Here is a 19,404-nt window from a genome sequence, read left to right on the forward strand (position 1 = left end):
TCAGTTCTAGCCTTTGCCACTTTCTAACTGTGTTTCTTTGGACAAGGTGCTTCAATTTCCACATCTTTAAAACAGTCACAGTGCCTACCATGTAAGGGTGTGCTAAGGATTAGGTCAGGTAAAGGACATGAAGGGACAAGAATAGACTGTCACATACTGTGCATTCAAGAAATGTCAGCTTTTACCACCTCATTTGGTTGATAAAATAGCCTTGTGATGTGAAATAGTGCAAATGTTATTTTCCTTTTATGGTTGAGGAAATGGTGTGTTTACATGACTTAAAAGCTTGTGCACTCATACCTAGTACCAATTGTTCAGGCACCCTTCTAGGATTTCCTGAATGATTAATCACTCTCTCAATCTGTGCTTGTTATTTTCTGATTCGACTGTCTAGAAATTGCCTTTGGAAGTGGAAGGAAAGAGTTTTGTGCTTATGCTATTTGAAAAACTTTGGCTTATTCCATGGCGAATCAATCAATTTTCTTAATGGCTTTAATAATCAAAGATGACAAATTTCTTGGGACAGCTACAAAACAGAAAGTACTTTTCTTCAGGTTCATAGTTTCAATGTTAATTGGGTAAGACATAATTTTAAAAACTGTATAGATTTGGGTTTTAGAGCTTCCTGGGTTATTCAAACTGATTCCACTTTCTTCTGTTTTATTCCTGTATTCCTAGTTTTTGAATCATTTTCTCTCAGCCTTAGTTTTAAAATGGGAGCACTTCACTGTATTTTATTGGTTTATTCACTTAACTTTTCTTATTGTTTCTGAATTGCCAGAAGAGTCATGGGAATTTGGAGAAGTTAGATATATAAACTCTTGCCTGTGTTCTTACAACCACAATGTTCAAATCTATGATTTCTGACAGATCAGAAAGAGGCCTTTTGTTGCTAGAATTCCAGAGGCAGAATTTTGTTAAATTATTAATTTTGTTCCTTGCAATTAACAAGGATCTACCTTAAATCTTTTTTTTTTCCTGTCATCTGACATCCAGAATGCCCTAATATTAGAATTTTATATGATATTTTAACAGGTGACTAATGGGTTAAATCTGTAATGTGAAATTTAATTTCCTTTGTAAGTTAATAACATTATATGGAAAATTATAACACTGACATTGTATAATTACTTTTTTTTTATTAGGCATAAATATTTGGAAGCCGAGCAGCTATAATAGTTTTGTTTTGAAAGGAGAAATAAAAATGTAGACCGTTTTTCCCTTCTAAATATGACACATACTAAAAGCAAAATAAGTCATAAGAAGGGTAATCCACCCAGTAAAATCTTCAAATGAAAGCTTTCAGTGATAAATTATAATTCATTGTTCTGACGGCTATGTTTTACTTTTTCTGGGAGCAGAATTGAATAGTTTTGGCCAAAACTAAGATACTAAACTGAAAGTCCCTTCTGTTGTTTGTGAGGAAATGTTTTCTTGGATGATCAGTTTCTTCTGTAACACTATTGAATAAGTAGTTTCAGAAAGTACAGGGCATATTAATTTTTTTCCCTGAAATTTTGGTTGCCAACCACCCTCAGTCTGTTCATGTTGCCGAGATGCCATTTCTGAAGTCTGTGTTCTCAAGTCTGAGGATCCTGTGTGTAATAACTGTTATCAAAACCATGAAATGACATTTTTCATAGAACAGCTTCATTCTCGTTAAAACACACACACGCAACACTGACCCCATTTATGCCTTCCATCTACTGGCACTTAACAAGGGTATTTCTTTAAGAAGAAATACATAATGGCTGTGGGTGTCCAGGAAATAAAAGCAAAACATTTTGGCAAGGAAGAAACTAGTAGCATAGTCTGAAATGTGATTAAAGAAATCATTTTACCCCACTATCTTGCATCTGTTCATTTGGTCCTTTTTACCTTTAATATACTTCTATTTTTTATTTCTTACCTTTATTTCTGGCTTTATTCACCATTGTTGAATTTAGGAGCTTTACTTTTTGCTGCTTTCAAGAAAATAGGCTGAGTTGTTTATTCCTTTTTTGTCTACTTTCCTTTTCAAAGACAACTTATGATTATAGAATGATCAGTTGGGTGAGTGTTACCAGTATCTTAAAATAATTGTTCCATTCTGGACTTGCATTTGGTTATAGGCATTTACAATGTCATATGGTGTTACAAGTATGTTTGACACAAAAGAATTATTGAAAGTTTCAAAATTGGCCTTTTCTTAAAGAAAGAAGCCAAACAGCTCAAGTTAACCTGAATACAACAAAGTACAAATTTAGTGATAGCTTTTAACAGATAATATTTTCAGCATAATTTGAAGAGATAGACTATGACTTTGAGGTTTTCTTTTAACATTGTCAAGCATATGCTTTGCTAACTAAAGCTTATATGTAAGATAATTGGACAGGAGTAGGCAATGATTTATCAAAATTTAAAAGTGTGAATCTGGTATTCTCACTTTTAAAAGACTATCTACTTAGAGTATTTTTAGATTCATAGCAAAATTGAGAGGAAGGATTGGCGCTACCTCCCAGACACCCAGTGCCCCCCTTGTTATCAGTATCCTCTACCAGACTGGTACCTTTGTTGCAATTGATGAATCTACACTGACACAATCACTTAAAATCCATATTTTATATTATGGTTTGCTCTTGGTGTAATATGTTCTGTGGGTCTGAAAAATGTATAATGACATGCATCCATCATTACCATATCGTGCAGAGTATCTTTACTATTCTAAAAATCCTGACTTCCATCTGCCCATCCTTTTTTATTATTAATTAAATCTTTTTTCTTAAATCATCATAGTCCCTATGGTTCTCCTGCCACCTTGTCATCCATGAACCATTACCATATTCCCTTGTGTTCTTCCATCTTCTCTGTTGCCCCCTCTCTGCTGTATGCCATACATCTATGGTCAGCTTGCTAGTTTTGATTTTTTCTTGACCTTTCATTTGGTTTCTATATATTCAACATATAATTGAGACCATCTGGTATTTATTTTTCCATCTGACTAATTTCAGCTATTATAATCCTTTCCAGTTCCAAACCATATTGCTGCAAATGGCATGAGTTTGTCTTTTTTGATAACTGAGTAATATTCCATCCACCCCTCCTTATTTTCCTCAACTTTCCACAAGCACTGATCTTTCTACTGCCTCCATATCTAAGCTTTCCAGAATGTCATACAGTTTTCAACTCTTTTGGGTAAATACAAACGAATGTGGTTGTTGGATCATACAATAAGATATGCTTAATTTTGTAAGAAACCACCTAACTGTCTTCCAATGGTTGTACCATTTTGCATTCCCACCAGCAAGAGTTGAGAGTTCCTGTTGCTCCATATTTTGGCCAACTTTCGGTGTTGTCAGTGTGCCAGTGTTGGAACATTCTAATGGGTGCTGTTTCAATTCGTATTTCCCTGATGACACATGATGCTGAGTGTCTTTTCATATGCTTATTTTGCCATCTGTATCTCTTTTCTGGTAAGGTGTCTGTTAAGGTCTTTGACTCAATTTTTAATGAGACAAAAGTTATTTTTTTATTTTTGGCTTTTAAGAGTTCTTTGTACATTCTGAATGACAGTTTTTTTTAGCAGATGTGTCCTTTGCAGACATACCCTCCTCCTTGTCTATGTCCTGGCTGCTCATTCTCTTGGCTTTGTCTTTGGCAGGGAAGAACTTTTCAATTTTAATGAAGTCCACCTTATCAATTATTTCTTTAATGGAGTGTGGCTTTGATGTTGTAGCTAAAAAGTCATTGCCACAACCAAAGTCTTATCTAGATTTTATAGACCCAGTTTTTGGAAATAATTTTTCTCTTTGAAGTATATGGTACATTCAGAAAAGTGCATAAATCCTCAATTATACCTAAATGAATTTTAACAAAGTGAGTATTTTGACGCAGCCGACATGAAATGGAACAATAACATGACAAGCTCTGTTTAACATTATTTAATCCAGTGACTGTCAACCTTATTTGACAATTAAATGCTCTAGGCTACATAGAAGCTCCCAGAACACCCACCATCCTTGGAAAAACACCCGTCCAGGACTTAGGCAAGTTACATGACGTTAGGTTATTGCTACAGGAGCTATTTTTTAATAAACTTTGATAACATTTATAGAGCATATGAGGTTCTGTAATAGCACCGCAAACTGCACAGTAGTTCCTATAGGTACCTGGAGTTTGAGAATCAGTCTTGGGGGACCATATGGTTAATACTACTCTAGGGGCCTTTCCAGGAAAGAACATGGCTCTTGGGAGGTGGTAACTCACATGAACAGAAGGCTGGTGGCAGGACCTGGAGGAAGGACATACATTCTTGTATTACTCATTTCCTCCCAGAAAGCAGCCTCCACTCATTGCCATCCTTGAATGAGTGTGCTGGTGTTTATAATCTCCCACTCCAGCCATTAAATGTAGAGATTATCTGATTTAAATTCCTTGTGAGTTATTTCATGTTACCTTTAAGAAGTTGAAACATGCTTTGATGCTTTGTCTGAGGTTATTAGCCACAAGCCATTTAAATATTGGAATCCATCTGCTAAAAGTGAAGCTGTAATCTGAATAGTTAATATTATGCCATTTTTCTTGACAATAATTAAATAGCACGCATCTGCTCACTCAGAAGAGTGATCAGCTCCTTCAGGCACAGGTTAAAAAGAAAAGAGAGAAACAATTTTATCACTCTTCCCAAGAGGATTTGTATTAGAAATAGGACTAGAAGGAGAAGGTAAAGCTTATTCCAAAGGAAAATAGCCCTAACCGTGCTAAGGTTTTGGTTTTGATGTTGTTATGCTTCATTACACAATCTCCCTCTTCTCCTACCCTGTAAGTAGGGCAGAAAGAAAAGGAGGTTTGGTGATAGAGGATTAAAAAGTAAACTTTGATGTTAGGAAGAAAAAGCGATAGCCTAAATTGGAATCAAATTTAAGTTAGTTTTCAGACTTTGTCAAGAAAATGCAATTTTGAGAACTTGAAAATTCTAATCATCTTTTTTTTCCTTCCTCAGGTGTGTCCTCCTTAAGTATTCAATTTGCCAAACTTCCAAAGGGATTGAAGCATTTAAATTTATCTAAAACCTCATTGTCACCTAAAGGTACAGTAAATCTTATTTGCTTAGCATTAGGTCTTGCAATGTTTCATGCTATCTTAAATAGTTAGAGTTATTACTCAGTTAAATATCTGCATTGAAGAATATGCATGTGATGGTACTCTGCCAATTTTACTAAGGTAAAGAAATTACGTAGTTGGAATTCTGGTTGCTAAATTTAACTACTTTCAGGGTAGAGAATAATTTTAAAATGCACATGCATTTTTAACTTTGAATTAGGGGCTGCCTCTTGCCCTGCTCACATTCACATGGTGTTTCTTGTGGCCCCACCCCCACCTCAGCACCTGTCCGACAAACTGTCTGGTTTATTACATTTTATTGACGTAACATTGGTTTATATCATTATATGTGTTTTAGAGGTATAGTCTCTCCCCCTTCAGGTGTTGTTACCAAACCACTCTCCCCAGCAAAATACCCATAGCCTATTTCCCATAGTCCTTTGCAAACTGTTTTCCAGAAAATGGTTGGACCTAAATTCTGAGTTACCAGTGTAACTCTACTCCCTCTGCTTCCTGTGTCTGGAAATTGCCTTCCTTTCCCTAGGTTCATTCTTGATTCTACTCACCCTCCACTCCTTTACAGGTTGCTCGTCAAATCTGGTCACTTCTGTTGTTAGTTTGCCACATCAGCGCGCCATCATATTGGAAATATCTCTGCTTACACTGTACCTTTCTACATGCTTTGTCTTCTGCCCTAAGAATTTTTCGTTCATCTCCCAATATTCTCAGAGAGCTTAAGCTGATTTTATCAAATCACCATCTGTGTTCATCTCTCTGACACATCTTCCCTATTCCCGAGGCCTCATCAGGACGCATTCGTCTTTCCTTGCTGTTACTTGTACATTAGGTGTCTGACTTCTTGTAAAGTTTGGGTTTTCCCTACAAGAAAGGGGCTCTCCTTGTGGCCTGTGTCTCTCTCCTCCCTTTGTCTCCAGCACCTGGCATATATGCCCAGAGCACTGTGGGCATTTAATGAAAATCCCTTGAATTGAATAAGTAGCCTTTAGTTAACTGTGTCACAGTCTTATTAGGGCACACCTCAGAGAGATCACAGGTTGGATCCCAGACCACCACAAAAACAGCAGGTACAGCAATGAAGTGAGCCATGTAAGGTTTTGGTTTCCCAGTGCATGTGCAATTGATGTTGACACTCTATGGATATAGATTAAGTGTGCAGGAGCATTATGTCTAAGAAAAAAATATGCCCACCTTAATTAAATGCAACAGAGAGAAAACGAGCACACACTTCTGGAAAAATAGTACCTTGTAGACTTGCTAGGTGGGCACGAACCTACAATTTGTAAAAGCTAAGTAAAAGGGAGGTACAACAGAATGAGGCGTGCTCAAGCTTGTGCGGTCTAGTACTATCAGTTCTTAACTGGATGGCTGGGGTGGAAGCCTAATTTTTTATGTGCTGTTAACCTGCTTTTACAATCTCGTGGATCCTTAGTTGCTTCCTTGGTGAGACAGAAATAAGAATATCTACTCATCACAGGTGGTAGGATTAAATGGGTGGATTAAATGCGTGGGATTAAATGAGTAGGATTATATACACTGCAGTTATTGGCATAAAGGACCCTAGTAACTGCCACCACCACTGTCATCATCACCATCACCACCACCACCATCATCATCATCATCATCATCATTATTTTATGCTGCCATAAGTTTTTAGAAGCTTTTATTTCCACTTGGGCCAGTGTCCCTGCCTCAGATGTCATGAATTACTGCTTATCCTCTAAGATTAAGCTTCTGTTTCACTTTTTCTCTGAATCCTCCTCCTACCACCTCCTCCCACTGCCCTCTTCAGAGCACCTTTTCCCTTGTTCCATCACCTTTTGTAAATTCCTCTATTTTTTAGTTACTGCTTACATAATGCCCTTCCCCCCCTTGTTCCTTAGTCACTTGCATTTATTTTGGAGGAAATTGATAGTTTCTTTTTTTGTCCTTTTTTTTTTTAATATTATTTATTTATGCATACAAGGACTGGGATTGTAACAGAGATGCGGGGCTTGAGAGGACTCAACAGAGACAGAGTGGGGAGCAAACAGGCAGATCTACTCAAGTACACTGCTGAGGGGAGCAGCAGGCGAGACAGAAGAGGCCAGGGGTCGAGCTCAGGCAGCAATTGCTGGTGATGGCTTGATAGCGCTGAGATTGTAATCCCTGCACCACCAGGGAGGCCTAGAAATTGATATTTCTTTGATTCTCTATTTATACTGTTGAGTTCTAAGGAAAAATTCACATGGATTAAAATTAAAATTATTAATAATTTACAGGCTCTGTAGGTCTAGCTATTTTTTTAAATAAAAACTTGATTATATTCACTTTATTTGTGCCTAACTACAAAGCTAGTAGAGGCTGGTGGTCACTTATTCCCCCGGGGCCAGAGTAAGGAGTTTCCACAGCAAAGCTGGTTCCTCCACTTTCTTGCAAGTGAGATCAGCCCCACATTATTTGCACCCTTTACCTATAAAGGTCATTTATTTCTTCCCCCCAATCAAAATGTATATATTAATATAGTATATTTTGAGAACTAATACTATTTTATTTTTTTTTAAAGATTTATGTATTTATACAAGAACCGGGTACAGGCCAGATGCGCGGGAGGGTGAGAGGATTCACCAGAGACAGAGCGGGGAACAGAACAGGCAGACTGATGAAATACACTGCAGAGGGGAGCAGCGGGTGAGACAGGAGAGGTCTGCTGGGCCATGTGGGACCCTTGCCGACTGGCCAGGATCGAACCAGCACTGCAGAGGCTGTGGACAGCTTCACAGCGCTGCATTGAACCGCCTGCGCCACCAGGGGAGGCCCATTAATACTATTTTATAACATGTGATCTAAAGAATTTTAATTGCCTTTCTGAGATGTAAATGTTGGTTATTTAAAAAAAAAATTCTGGAAGACTGTCTTGTAGTGTTACACATAGTGTCACAAGGGCTTGCAGATGTAATAACTCCCATTAAACTGCAGTCTTCAGCTTTTCCTGAATTTGACGAACATTTATCTATTAGTCCTGTGAAAACATTTATATTCATGACTCCATAAGTTAAGGTAAATTTTTTTTAATCTTTTTTATCTCCCCACCACATCCACACCGTCTCCAAATACCCTTTCTCTTCCTTAGATGTTAGCTCAATGATAGTTTTCTGGATTTCTAGTGAATGTCCTGCTGGCTGCCAGATTATGTCAGTGCCCAGCCATCTGGTCCACCTTTTTCCAGCTGTAAACACTCCAATAATAAATATGCAGAATGGTCAGAATCAAGAATGGCATGTAAATCTGTGTTTCGTTTGGGTTGTACGAGCCCTGGTTTTTTCCTATATTTTCCTATATTTTTGTAGTTTCCTGCTATTAGTGTGCTTATTAACATGGTCCTCATGTGAATGTGGGCTCAAGAGGTGGGGGAGGAAATCCCTCATTCGGGTTCAGTAGTGTGAAGCTGAGCTGATAACACAGTTCTCTCCTGATTCTATTCAGATGTTGGCCAACTGCCAAGCGCCCACACTTGTCAAGGAGCATTCTGCTGTCAAGACTAATTTGACCTTCTAATTTTGGAAATTATTTATTCAGTCTTGTTATATCCCTCAGAGGAAATAATTTTACAAATGATTTTCCTGATGAGAGTCTGGTATTTTCCATATGTTTTTGACTCAATTATTCCATTACAAAATACATCAATGCTACAAATAGTAAGACAAATGAGAGGAAGCTGGTCATTTAAACAATCGTAGAAGTTACCTCCAGAGATGAACCTTTTGTGTAGGCCTTTGCAGTTCTTTTTATCCCACATCATTAATCTAATCTCCACTCTCTTTGCTGCCAAGCACTTGTTCTTACCTCTTGACAGGACCTATCTCTCTCAACTGTGACCAGTAGGATGTCTGCATCGCTCATTGCTCTGGCTTATGAGGTCAGATAGAATTCCCTGGTCTTACAAACCTATGCCTGGTGCACAGTAGACTTTCAAGAAAGATTGGTTGCAAAAATGAGTTTCTCATGTAGCACCAACTTTTCATCCAGGAATTTATTTCATTTCTTTCCTGATTTATTTCATTTCTTTGAACTTTTGGGAGGCACAGCATGGTTCTTATTTACGTATATCTCCCAGTCGCCAACATTTTATAAACATTTGATGAACACTTAATAAATGTTGAGTTGATAGCCAAGAAATGCTTCTAGCATTTAGCTAACATATTTTTCACTCTAACCCTCTATCTCTTCTTTGTGCATCCCCAAATGCACAGGGATCCTTGAGGAAGTCTTTATCAGACACATATTAGATTAGTTCTTTTTAACTCTGAAACTGGCAAATAAGACAATAACCTCCTGATCAGTACCATGCACCGATCATTCTCAACTTGGAAATGAGAACAGCTCCAGTGCAGGCTGTAGTTGTCACTATCAGTTTTTTTTCTTGGGGTTCCCTCTGCTGCTATCACCCCAGCCTAACTCTTCCCTCATTCTAATGTAAACCCTGCCCAGGTGCAGACAGAGTCCTCTTTTCCTGCTTTTCTGTAGGGTGATTGAGACACGCTGGGATATTCTAGAAGAGTTTTATTGAAAAGCAAGAAAAACTAAATAATGTAAAAAAGTGCATTCAGTTGAGAAATAAGCGCACCTCCAATATATACCACTTGGCACCAGGGTCTTTGACTAGAAACAAGGAGAGCTTTGCAATGTCCTGAGTCCCTGTCAGCTTGCTTTTCAATAATAATCAGTGCTATGTGTGCATTCATCCCTTCAATTTCGTGCATTGACCTCTTCAAGTGCCAGTGGGTGATGGACTTTTCTGGGCTTTCACTTTTTAACTACATAAATCAGTGTTATCCACATATGACAGACATATGACAGTCTTGCCTTCTTCATGTATTTGTTTTTTGTTTGTTTGTTTCTGGGGTGGTATTATTAGTTTAGCTCAGTTGAGTTTAACTTGTTATGCATATAAATAAAGAAAAGCATTATTATCACTGTTTCCTTTTGATGTCCTTGGATGTGGTATACCGTATACTTCCTATGTTAAGTATATTAACTATTCTGCATTAAGTAACATACATAATTCCTATATTAAGTTCTAAGTACTTTAAAAAGGCCCGGTGTCTGCAGTTGCATCTGTGTCGTTTAAATACTGGACAGTAAGTCAGGATCACTTGAAAGGACTTAGAGAAGGCTTGAAATGACCAATTAGATCTTAAATTGTAGATCATTCTAAGATTTAAAGGGGAAATCCTTTCCATCCACATCAGAAGAAATGGAGCAAAATATCATTGATTCTATTTCCTTTTCCTCTCAGTGAGATGTTTGTGTCTGTGGAAAACTTGTTCTTCTTGAGGGGAGGTCAAACGTAGGTCATGATAGAGCTGCCTTTGGGAATGGTGCTTCTGGTTAACTTAGTCCTGCAGGTTGATGGGCTGCTGGCTGTTTCTAGAAACTCACAGCCTCATTCTGTTTCCTGGAGTGGGAGTTGATCTGGATCTTTTCCATGTTGCAGGGGTGAACAGCCTTTCTCAGTCACTCAGTGCCAACCTGCTGACTGCCACCACCCTTACCCATCTCGACCTCTCAGGAAACGTCCTTCGCGGAGATGACCTCTCGGTAGGTTTGTTTTTATCCTGGCCCCTCACCACCACCTGCAAAGAAGCTGTGTTTAATAAGCTTGGAATAATTTCTAAACATGGCTTATGACGTTTTTCTCTGTGTGCCCTTTATAATGGGGCCTTAAAGTCATTTAGTTATGAGCTTATTTGTGCTTTAGAGAAAACTTCCATTCTTACTTAATTAAATGTAGTCTATCATCAGAGTTTCTCCTACCCCCTCACTTAATGTTGCTGAACTAAGAATCCATTTTGGAAATGCATTTTCTGAGCGAATTTTTATCTCTTTTGTAAAACACTGTTGTACCTGTTAAAGTTGCTTGGTAAGAAAGATTGGCAGTATAAACTGAATTATTTCATTGCTAAATAGCATTGCTGGGAAGAATTTTTTTTTTTAATTGTGGTTGAAAGGAGATATTGGCATGTATGCAGAATATAGAAAAACAAAAGTCAAGAAAAAGACAAAGCTAGCAAATTGACTGTAGATCTGAGGCATACAGCAGGGGAGAGGGTCACATGGGAGGGAAGCTCACAAGGGACTATGGTAATGGTTCAAGGGTGATATGGTGACGGGAGAACCACAATGAGTTAAGAAATTCAGGTTAACAACAACAACAAAAAAGGGAGATACTGGGATACATATTAATCCTGATCTCTTCCCTGAACATAGTAAGGAGAGAGGAGTTAAGAGTCAACTGGGGCCACTGTTTAAAATTTGTGTATGAAGGCAAAATAGTTTCCACTCATTTATCACAAGATTTTCACGCAGCTGAATCAGTAATAGAAACATTTGGCAGAACTTATATTTTAAATATAATTTATTTGTATATATTTTACATCACTGTTCATTTTTGCACAGTGTTTACTTTCTCCTGTAAGGTGTAGTCCCCATAGAATTCCCACCACCAAGTCACCCATGCACCATCGCCATAGTCCCTTGTGGGGACTTTCCCTTCCCCATTTTGATCCTTCTCCTGTCCCCTCCCCTGCAGAATGTCTCTGATTTATAGTTGCCTGTTAATTTTTAAAATTTTTTTTGTTATCCCCCACCCCAATCCCTTATTTGGCTCCCCTGTATTCCTCCTATAGGTGAAATGATTTCCTTTTCCTTCTGACTTATTTCACTGAGCATAATCCCTTCCAGCTCCATCCATGTCACTGCGAATGGCATGAGTTTACCTTTTTTGATTGCTGCATAATATTCCGTTGTATATGTATACCACATCTTCTTGATCCAGTATCTGTTTTTGGACATTTGGGTTGTTTCCACATCTTAACTATCGTAAATAGTGACGCAGTAAACATAGGGGTGCAGGTATCCTTTTGAGTTAATGTTTTGGTGTCCTTTGGGTCAATTCCTAGGAGTGGAATTGCTGGCTCATATGGCAGCTCCATTTTTAGTAGACTGAGGAACCTCCACATAGCTTTCCATAGTGGTTGGACCAGTTTTCAGTCCCACTGGCAATGTAGGAGAGTTTCTTTTTCTCCACATCCTTGCCAACATACATGTTACTAGTTTTTTTGATATGTGCCATTCTCACTCATGTAAAGTGGTATCTCATTGTGGGTTTTTTTTTTTTTTTTAAGATTTATTTATTTATTTATACAAGCACTGGGTGCAGTCAGAAGCGCGGGAGGGTGAGAGAATTCACCAGAGCCAGAGCTGGGAGCAGAGCAGGCAGAAGGACCGAAGTACACTGCTGAGGGGAGCAGTGGGCGGCAGGAGAGGTCTGCGCGCCATGTGGGACCCTCCTCTGGTGGCCGGGGAGCAGCTGGGGATCGAACAGGTGCTGCAGAGGCTGCGGGCAGCTTCGCAACCCAGAGCTCAACTGCTGTGCCACCGGGGAGGCCGCTTATTATGGTTTTGATTTGCATTTCCCTGATTAGAAGGGAGGTTGAACATTTTTTCATATACCTATTGGCTATTTGCATTTCATCTTTGGAGAAGCTTCTTTTTAGCTTTTTTGGCAGAACTTATTAACACAGTGAATTAGGTGTAATCTTATTGCAAAAATGGGTGGAATGGTTCCCGTGATAGAACTCAAAAGAAACGTTCCTTTACCATTAGGACCTGCAGCAAGTGGGCATCCTGTTTTTGTAATTCCCTCCTCTCTGCCTTCCCCCCACTGAAATGGTTCAAATAGTATGTGTGTCCTCAGATGCTGTTGACTTTTTCAACTCTTTCTCTAATTTTACTTGTTAAATTCACTGATGATTTACAAATCCACTTTCTCTCAAGATGAAATGAGGAGTCCCAAGTGAAATCACCAAAACATCACAGCGATAAACTTGATGAATAGAGGGATAAAAGGGGACCCTGAAGATTAAATAATAAGACTAGGCCAAAATCGGGTCATTGAACTTGTTGCCCAAGATAACAAAATAGCTCAGGAATTTATCCCTGGCCAGAAGTGAGTCTTGGGCTAGCTGGCCTCAGGGGCTGAGAAGTGGGATGATGAAACCAGGGTGACAGTGGGCTTCCAACCCCAGACAGGCAGAGGTTCTGGGAGCTGTGTGGCAGGTATGGGGAGGGGTTTACTGAGGCCCTGTGCCTTTCTGGAAGTCCCTGAGCAGAGCCCCCTCTTTTTTTTTAAAAAAGATTTATTTATTTATGCACACAAGAACTGGGGTATAGGCCAGAGGTGCCGGGGGTGAGAGGATTCAGTAGAGACAGAGTGGGGAGCAGAACAGGCAGACTGAGTGAAATACACTGCTGAGGGGAGCAGTGGGTAAGGCAGGAGAAGTCTGCTGCGCCATGTGGGTAGCTTCCTGACTGGCCAGGGATCGAACTCATGTTGCAGAGTCTGAGGATAGCTTCATGGTATTGAGCTTAACCCCTTGAGCTACCAGGGAGGCCCAGGGCCCCCTCTTTGGGTAAGTGTTGGCCAACCAGGGTCTCCTTAACACTTGAGGGTGATTAGAGCTCCCCCAGCTGATGACCAGGAGCAAAGACAGTGCTAGGCAAAGACTGAGGGACAGAGAACTTCATGTGAGAGCAGAATGATTTCTCTGAGTCAGAATTTTTCATAATAAATTCCATTCCCTGTGTGTGATTATCCTGAAGTATTTGTAGGCAGAACTTGTGTTTTTCTGAATTCCGTGGTAGAGAGAATTTTTCTCAATCATCTTATAGCTAAGCTGCTGCACTTACGAGTCTGCACCAAGAAGTGGGACACTGTCTCTGTGCAAGTATGTGGTTGTATCCAGCAAATCCAAGAAGAATTTTAACTATTTTCCCGGTCATGGGAGAAACAGTTACTCATTTTATTGTTCTGATGATCTTGCATGTGGATAAGGAGATAGTTTAGGCATTGTGACACCCTAAAACCTGAAGTATCTTGGCAGTATGTAAAATTAAAGAACAAGTTTTAATTAGTAATGTCAGGCTCTTATTTGTTAGACTTTGGAAGTAACTGAGGATGGAAAAATCATTGTGTTGGACACAGCATATAGCCTGAGACCATCTTATGGCTCAAATTATTGGTTCCTCTGTCACGTTCAGAAGTGATTAGCATTTTGATCGGGTGTCTGCAGCTCAGGTGGTATTTCAATCTCAGCAGTTAAAAATAATTAGCACTGTTCCAAAATTGTATAATAAAAATGGAGATAGTCAGGAAAACTAAGTCATGTGTAACAAAGAGTGAGTTTGGTAGCGTAGATTCCATTTGGCCTTTTTTTTTTTTAAATTGAAATCTGATTCTATTTAAATATTCTTCGAATTTTTGCTCTCACAGAAGGTAACAGTGACAGAAGATTCTGCTAATCCTTTTGGGAAGAATCGAGTAAATCTGGGAGAATTGGGGCAACTGCATTTTAAAATATTAATTTGTGTGTGTGTGTGTATGTGTATGTATGTATGTTTCTCTAGATCGTAATATATTTGTTTTTGGTTTTTATTTCAAGTACATGTACAGTTTCTTGGCCCAGCCAAATGCCATTGCTCATCTGGATTTATCCAATACAGAGTGTTCCCTGGACATGGTAATATTTTCTTTTATTGCTCTGGGGGTCTCAGAACAGCTATTGAGATGGGAAACAAGGGGATCACTAATAAAATGTTTTCTTAGCCCTAGAAATACTTGAAAATGAAAGTGGCTTTATTACTTCCTCAGGTCTGTGGCGCTCTTCTTCGTGGATGCCTTCAATATTTAGCTGTGCTCAATGTCTCCAGAACTGTCTTTTCTCACCGGTAGGCATTGATTCTCGCTGCTGTTGTCCTCGAGGGGTGTCCTCCTCAGGAGAAAGTTTTCATGATAGGATAACAGTGGTAAGACGGAACATTGTACATGAGGAAGGAGATGGCCTTAGACCATTATCTTTAAATGTAAAGTCGTAAAGGTCAAGTTTTTTAAATACCTTTTTTCACCACAGGTTAAAGCTCTTATCAGTAACTCCAGCCCCTCTCTCTAAACTGTGTAAAAATATGCTGTTTTTCACATATAGATAGACAATCCCAACATAGTAAAAACCTTTTGTAACTTCTGTCGGTATTTCTCAGTGATAAACTTGGAGGTAAGTATAATGTATTTCTGGGTAGCCAAAAGCCAAAGCTCGTACATTTTAACTTCCACTATAAGTAATGGAAGGCCAGTCTAAATACTTAACTTTGTTTTTTCTGATTTAGAGTTATTTGCAAAATAAGGCAGGAGATTAGAAATAACAAGCATTCACACAGATGTGTGACTTAGAATGGATACAGAATTATGAAAAATACATGGGTTATGTAAGTATGGAATTCTCAGACCATCAAATATATTAATTTAGTTCAACACTTAGCTTTCTTAATTATGATCACAAGTCATAAGCAATGTTTTAGTCACTACATCTTCTTTAACACCACGGAGAATTGCTTGACATTAGCAGTATCTCCACTTTTATTGGTGAACTTTTTAAAGTTTTATATATTCAAAGAGTAGCTTTGGAAAATCCAGTTATTCAACCTACTTGATTCTACAGTTATGCTCCACAAAAGAATTATTTTGCATTTTTACGAATAGTTGATCCATTATTTTCACAGTGATGTAAATCTGTATAAGAGCAAAAATATGCCATGAATATCTCATAGAAGAAGATAAGAGAGTCTAAAATCTAGGAGAAAAAAATGGTGGGGGAAGTTGAGAGTCACCCCAACTTTATTTTGAGCTCCTTAGAGAGCATTAATTTGGTGCACCCCATTGGCTCATGTATTTGAGTGTAGCTTATGAAGCCATGCTTTGGTGGAGCTGTAATTGAAGAACTGAGTTAAAAGAGGGTATCATAGACTATAAAGATTTTCATATCATCAGCTCTTTTGAGTTCACCATACTGTGACTTCTGCAGCAACTGGTCTTCAGTGGAGCTGCTGAGCTTGCAGAGCAGAATTGTGTCGCAAAAATTCTTGTCTCCAAATGGACAATCATATTGAAGTATTTACTATCTGCTACCTTATCTAGATACAATCATTAAGAGTCCTTGGTAATTTTGTTGAAATTGTGGCACTTAAACTGAGTCGTGTGCATTGTAGGGGGTCATTCATCCTTCAACTGATTTCACAAGTCTTATCAGTTAGAATAGGGCAGGTTGTTCTGTGGTAACACATAACCCTCCCCCACCTCCCCAACCAATCCATCACCATCCCTATGGCTTTCAGCAGCAAGGATATTGTGACATGTCCTTGTGGATTGGCCATATGCCTTTACTCTGGATGACAGAGCAGTGTCTGTCTAGAACGTTGATTGTAAATAGCAGAGAGGAACGAACCATGTAATGGCTCACGTACTGGCTGGTAAAGCTTCTCTCAGGAAACCACAATTATCACTTCTGCTCTATCCCTTTCACCAAATGGACTTGCAGGACCAAGCCTACTGTCACTGGGGTGACAAAGCATCATCCCTCCCTCAGGAAGGAACAAGTGAATATCTGGAAACAATGCAACAGTGTCCACCAAGACAAAGTGACAGGAAGAGAACTATATCCAAAGAAAAATTTAACAACATTTGCTTGTCATTAAATGAGTAGAATATGCAAGCTTATATTCACCTACTAGCTGGAACCAGACTTGTTTGAAGTGTTTAGTATTTATTCCGCTAGAATTCTCCTTTCTCTTAAAGTGAATTTTTATTCTTTTAAATAGAGATTCTAATTGCTCAGATAGTTCTTCTCAAATAGCCCAAAATCTTATTTCATAAAAAATCCAGACATGGATTTTCCTGAAGATGTAGGAGTAAAACACCAGGGGTTCACTGACTGCAAAAAACAGGAATAAAACTCTTTAAGGGCTGAATGAGATGTTGCTGTTTTTCTGACATCATTCCTTTAACTATATTGAAGTGATTTATTTAGCCTTCAGATGTTCTTTTTACCTTTACATTTCTACTGAAAGTATAACTGATTTATGGATTACTTCACAGTGAATAACCACTGGGTAATTTTGCCAGTTTGGAAGTGGGTGCTGAGATGCAGGCGTGATCGCAAGTACAGTGCTCTTCTTTTTGTTTTTCAGGAAAGGCAAAGAAGTGCCCCCATCTTTCAAGCAGTTTTTTAGTAGTTCTCTGGCTCTGATGCAGATCAACCTTTCAGGCACAAAACTGTCTCCTGAGCCTTTAAAGTGAGTCATTAATTCATTTTCTCCAGAGCTTTTAAAGTTCAATTTGTTATTATGAATGTGCTGGAGGGAAGGGAAAAAGACATATAATCCTGAGACAGACAAGGCAGATGAAAATGCCTTTTTACTTGGGGCACTAGAGGGAATCAAATTCTTCTTGAGTATGATGTGTAGTATTGATATTATTGCATCTTCTATAAAAAAAAAAATCTTTCTTTGGTTTGTGACCTTGGCAGTAGTCCCTGATCTATAGTCAGTGATCAGTAGTTGTGCCCGCAGATGCCACTGTCTTTGTATGGACTTCTGTTCAGTCCATTTTTGGTGTATTCTTTTTTTTTTTTTTTTTTATAGAGGCATGTTTTTATTTATTTATTTTTTTTTATTTTATTTGTTTGTTTTGTTTATACATGCACTGGGTACAGTCAGAAGCGCGGGAGGGTGAGAGAATTCACCAGAGCCAGAGTGGGGAGCAGAGCAGGCAGAAGGACCGAAGTACAGTGCTGAGGGGAGCAGCAGGAGAGGTCTGCGCACCATGTGGGATCCTCCTCCGGTGGCCGGGGAGCAGCCGGGGATCGAACCGGTGCCGCAGAGGCCGCGGGCAGCTTCGCAACCCAGCGCTCAACCGCTGCGCCACCGGGGAGGCCCTGGTGTATTCTTGTTTGTGTGTGTTTTAGTCCAAGTATTCCTACTAGCCATCATAATCAAACTATTTATGTGATTGAAACAGAACCAGTTTTTATTTATTTTTTAAAAATATTTTTAAAAATTTATTTCTGCATAGAAAAACTGGGGTGTAGGCCAGAGGTGTGGGTGGTGAGAGGATTTACCAGAGGTAGATTGGGAAACCGAACAGGCAGATTTACTGAAATACACTGCTGACGGGAGCAGCAGGTGAGACAGGAGAGGTCTGCTGCATCATGTGGGTAGCTCCCTGGCCGGGGATCAAAGCCAGGCCTTCTCTGTGATGGTGCTGAGATTTAACCCACCAGGGAGGCCCCAGAACCAGTTTATAGGTGCTTGAGTTTCAGAGTTACCCAGTCCAGGATAGACTGTTACCTGGCAGTCAGCTTATGGCTTAATATTCCTAGTGTAGGTGCAGTTGTGAAGGTAAAGTTTTGAGCTAACTTAAGGCTTGAGAATATTTTGTAATCCTTGAAATGTTTGCTCACCATTTCCAGAAATAATGAAAAATTTGGGGCCTCCCCTGGTGGCGCAGCAGTTGAGCGCTGGGCTGCAAAGCTGCCTGCAGCCTCTGCAGCGCCGGTTCAATCCCCAGCCACCAGCGAGGGTCCCACATGGCGCGCAGACCTCCCCTGCTGCTCCCCTCAGCAGTGTGCTTCGGTCCTTTTGCAAGTTCTGCTCCCCGCTCTGGCTCTGGTGAATTCTCTCACCCTCTTGTGCTTCTGACTGTACCCAGTGCCTGTATAAATAAATAAATCTTAAAAAAAAAAATTTGGTGCACAAGGGCTATAGAATCAAGTTCTCTTAAACTCTTAAGAACTTATTTTTAAGCAGTTATGAATATGTACATTGTCAGAGATGCTCAAATGTACGTGCAGACTTCTCTCTTGCCCACCTGACATGTAAATCAGTTTTTAATTTTCTCAAGATGAAATGTTAAAATCAGTGTCTGCTGTTATATTTTACTAGAAAATTAATCTTCATCCAATTCGTAAATTGTCCTTTTTTTTCAATTTGAAAGGTGAAAATCTTGATTAAAGTATTTCATATAATACCATGTAACTAAACAATGAGTGTCTTTAAGAACAGTAGATGAAGCCACTGTTTAAAAAAATCTGTTGTTATAGCAGGCCTTTTTTTAAAACATTGAATCATATTTATAGGTCTTTAGATCTAGCAGCTGCAAATAGTAAAAGCCTCATGATTAGATTGTTTGGAATTAATAAAGCTATCAGAATCAACATTCTAAAGAGATTCTCTTGCAATTTAATTGCACTCATTCATTCAACTGATATTTCTTGAGTTAGGTGCTCTGAGGTATGGAGTAGGATGCATTGCTAGTCTTGATCTTCCCTCATAGTGTATGAATGCAAGATTAGAATGTTTGAGTCATTTTAGTGGTAGGTACGCTGTGTTCTAATTCTTTTAATGTTGTTGATTCCTATAAAATATAGAGTACCT

At 39.0% G+C, this 19,404-nt stretch overlaps 1 protein-coding gene across 8 annotated transcripts in view; it reads left to right on the plus strand.

The window, feature by feature from the left end:
* Positions 1 to 19,404, plus strand: part of CARMIL1 (capping protein regulator and myosin 1 linker 1) — a 327,354-nt gene that overhangs the window by 188,407 nt on the left and 119,543 nt on the right. For all 8 annotated transcript variants that reach the window (XM_037521032.2, XM_054698351.1, XM_054698353.1 and 5 more), the window contains exons 12-16: positions 4,982 to 5,068; positions 10,577 to 10,680; positions 14,583 to 14,660; positions 14,792 to 14,868; positions 17,161 to 17,265. In XM_037521032.2, the coding sequence (XP_037376929.2) occupies positions 4,982 to 5,068; positions 10,577 to 10,680; positions 14,583 to 14,660; positions 14,792 to 14,868; positions 17,161 to 17,265 (451 nt within the window). The remainder of the gene's footprint in view (positions 1 to 4,981; positions 5,069 to 10,576; positions 10,681 to 14,582; positions 14,661 to 14,791; positions 14,869 to 17,160; positions 17,266 to 19,404) is intronic.

Source organism: Talpa occidentalis, unplaced genomic scaffold, assembly GCF_014898055.3.
Source record: "Talpa occidentalis isolate TD23 unplaced genomic scaffold, MPIMG_talOcc4v2.1 talOcc4.2, whole genome shotgun sequence".
Taxonomy (NCBI): Eukaryota; Metazoa; Chordata; class Mammalia; order Eulipotyphla; family Talpidae; genus Talpa; species Talpa occidentalis.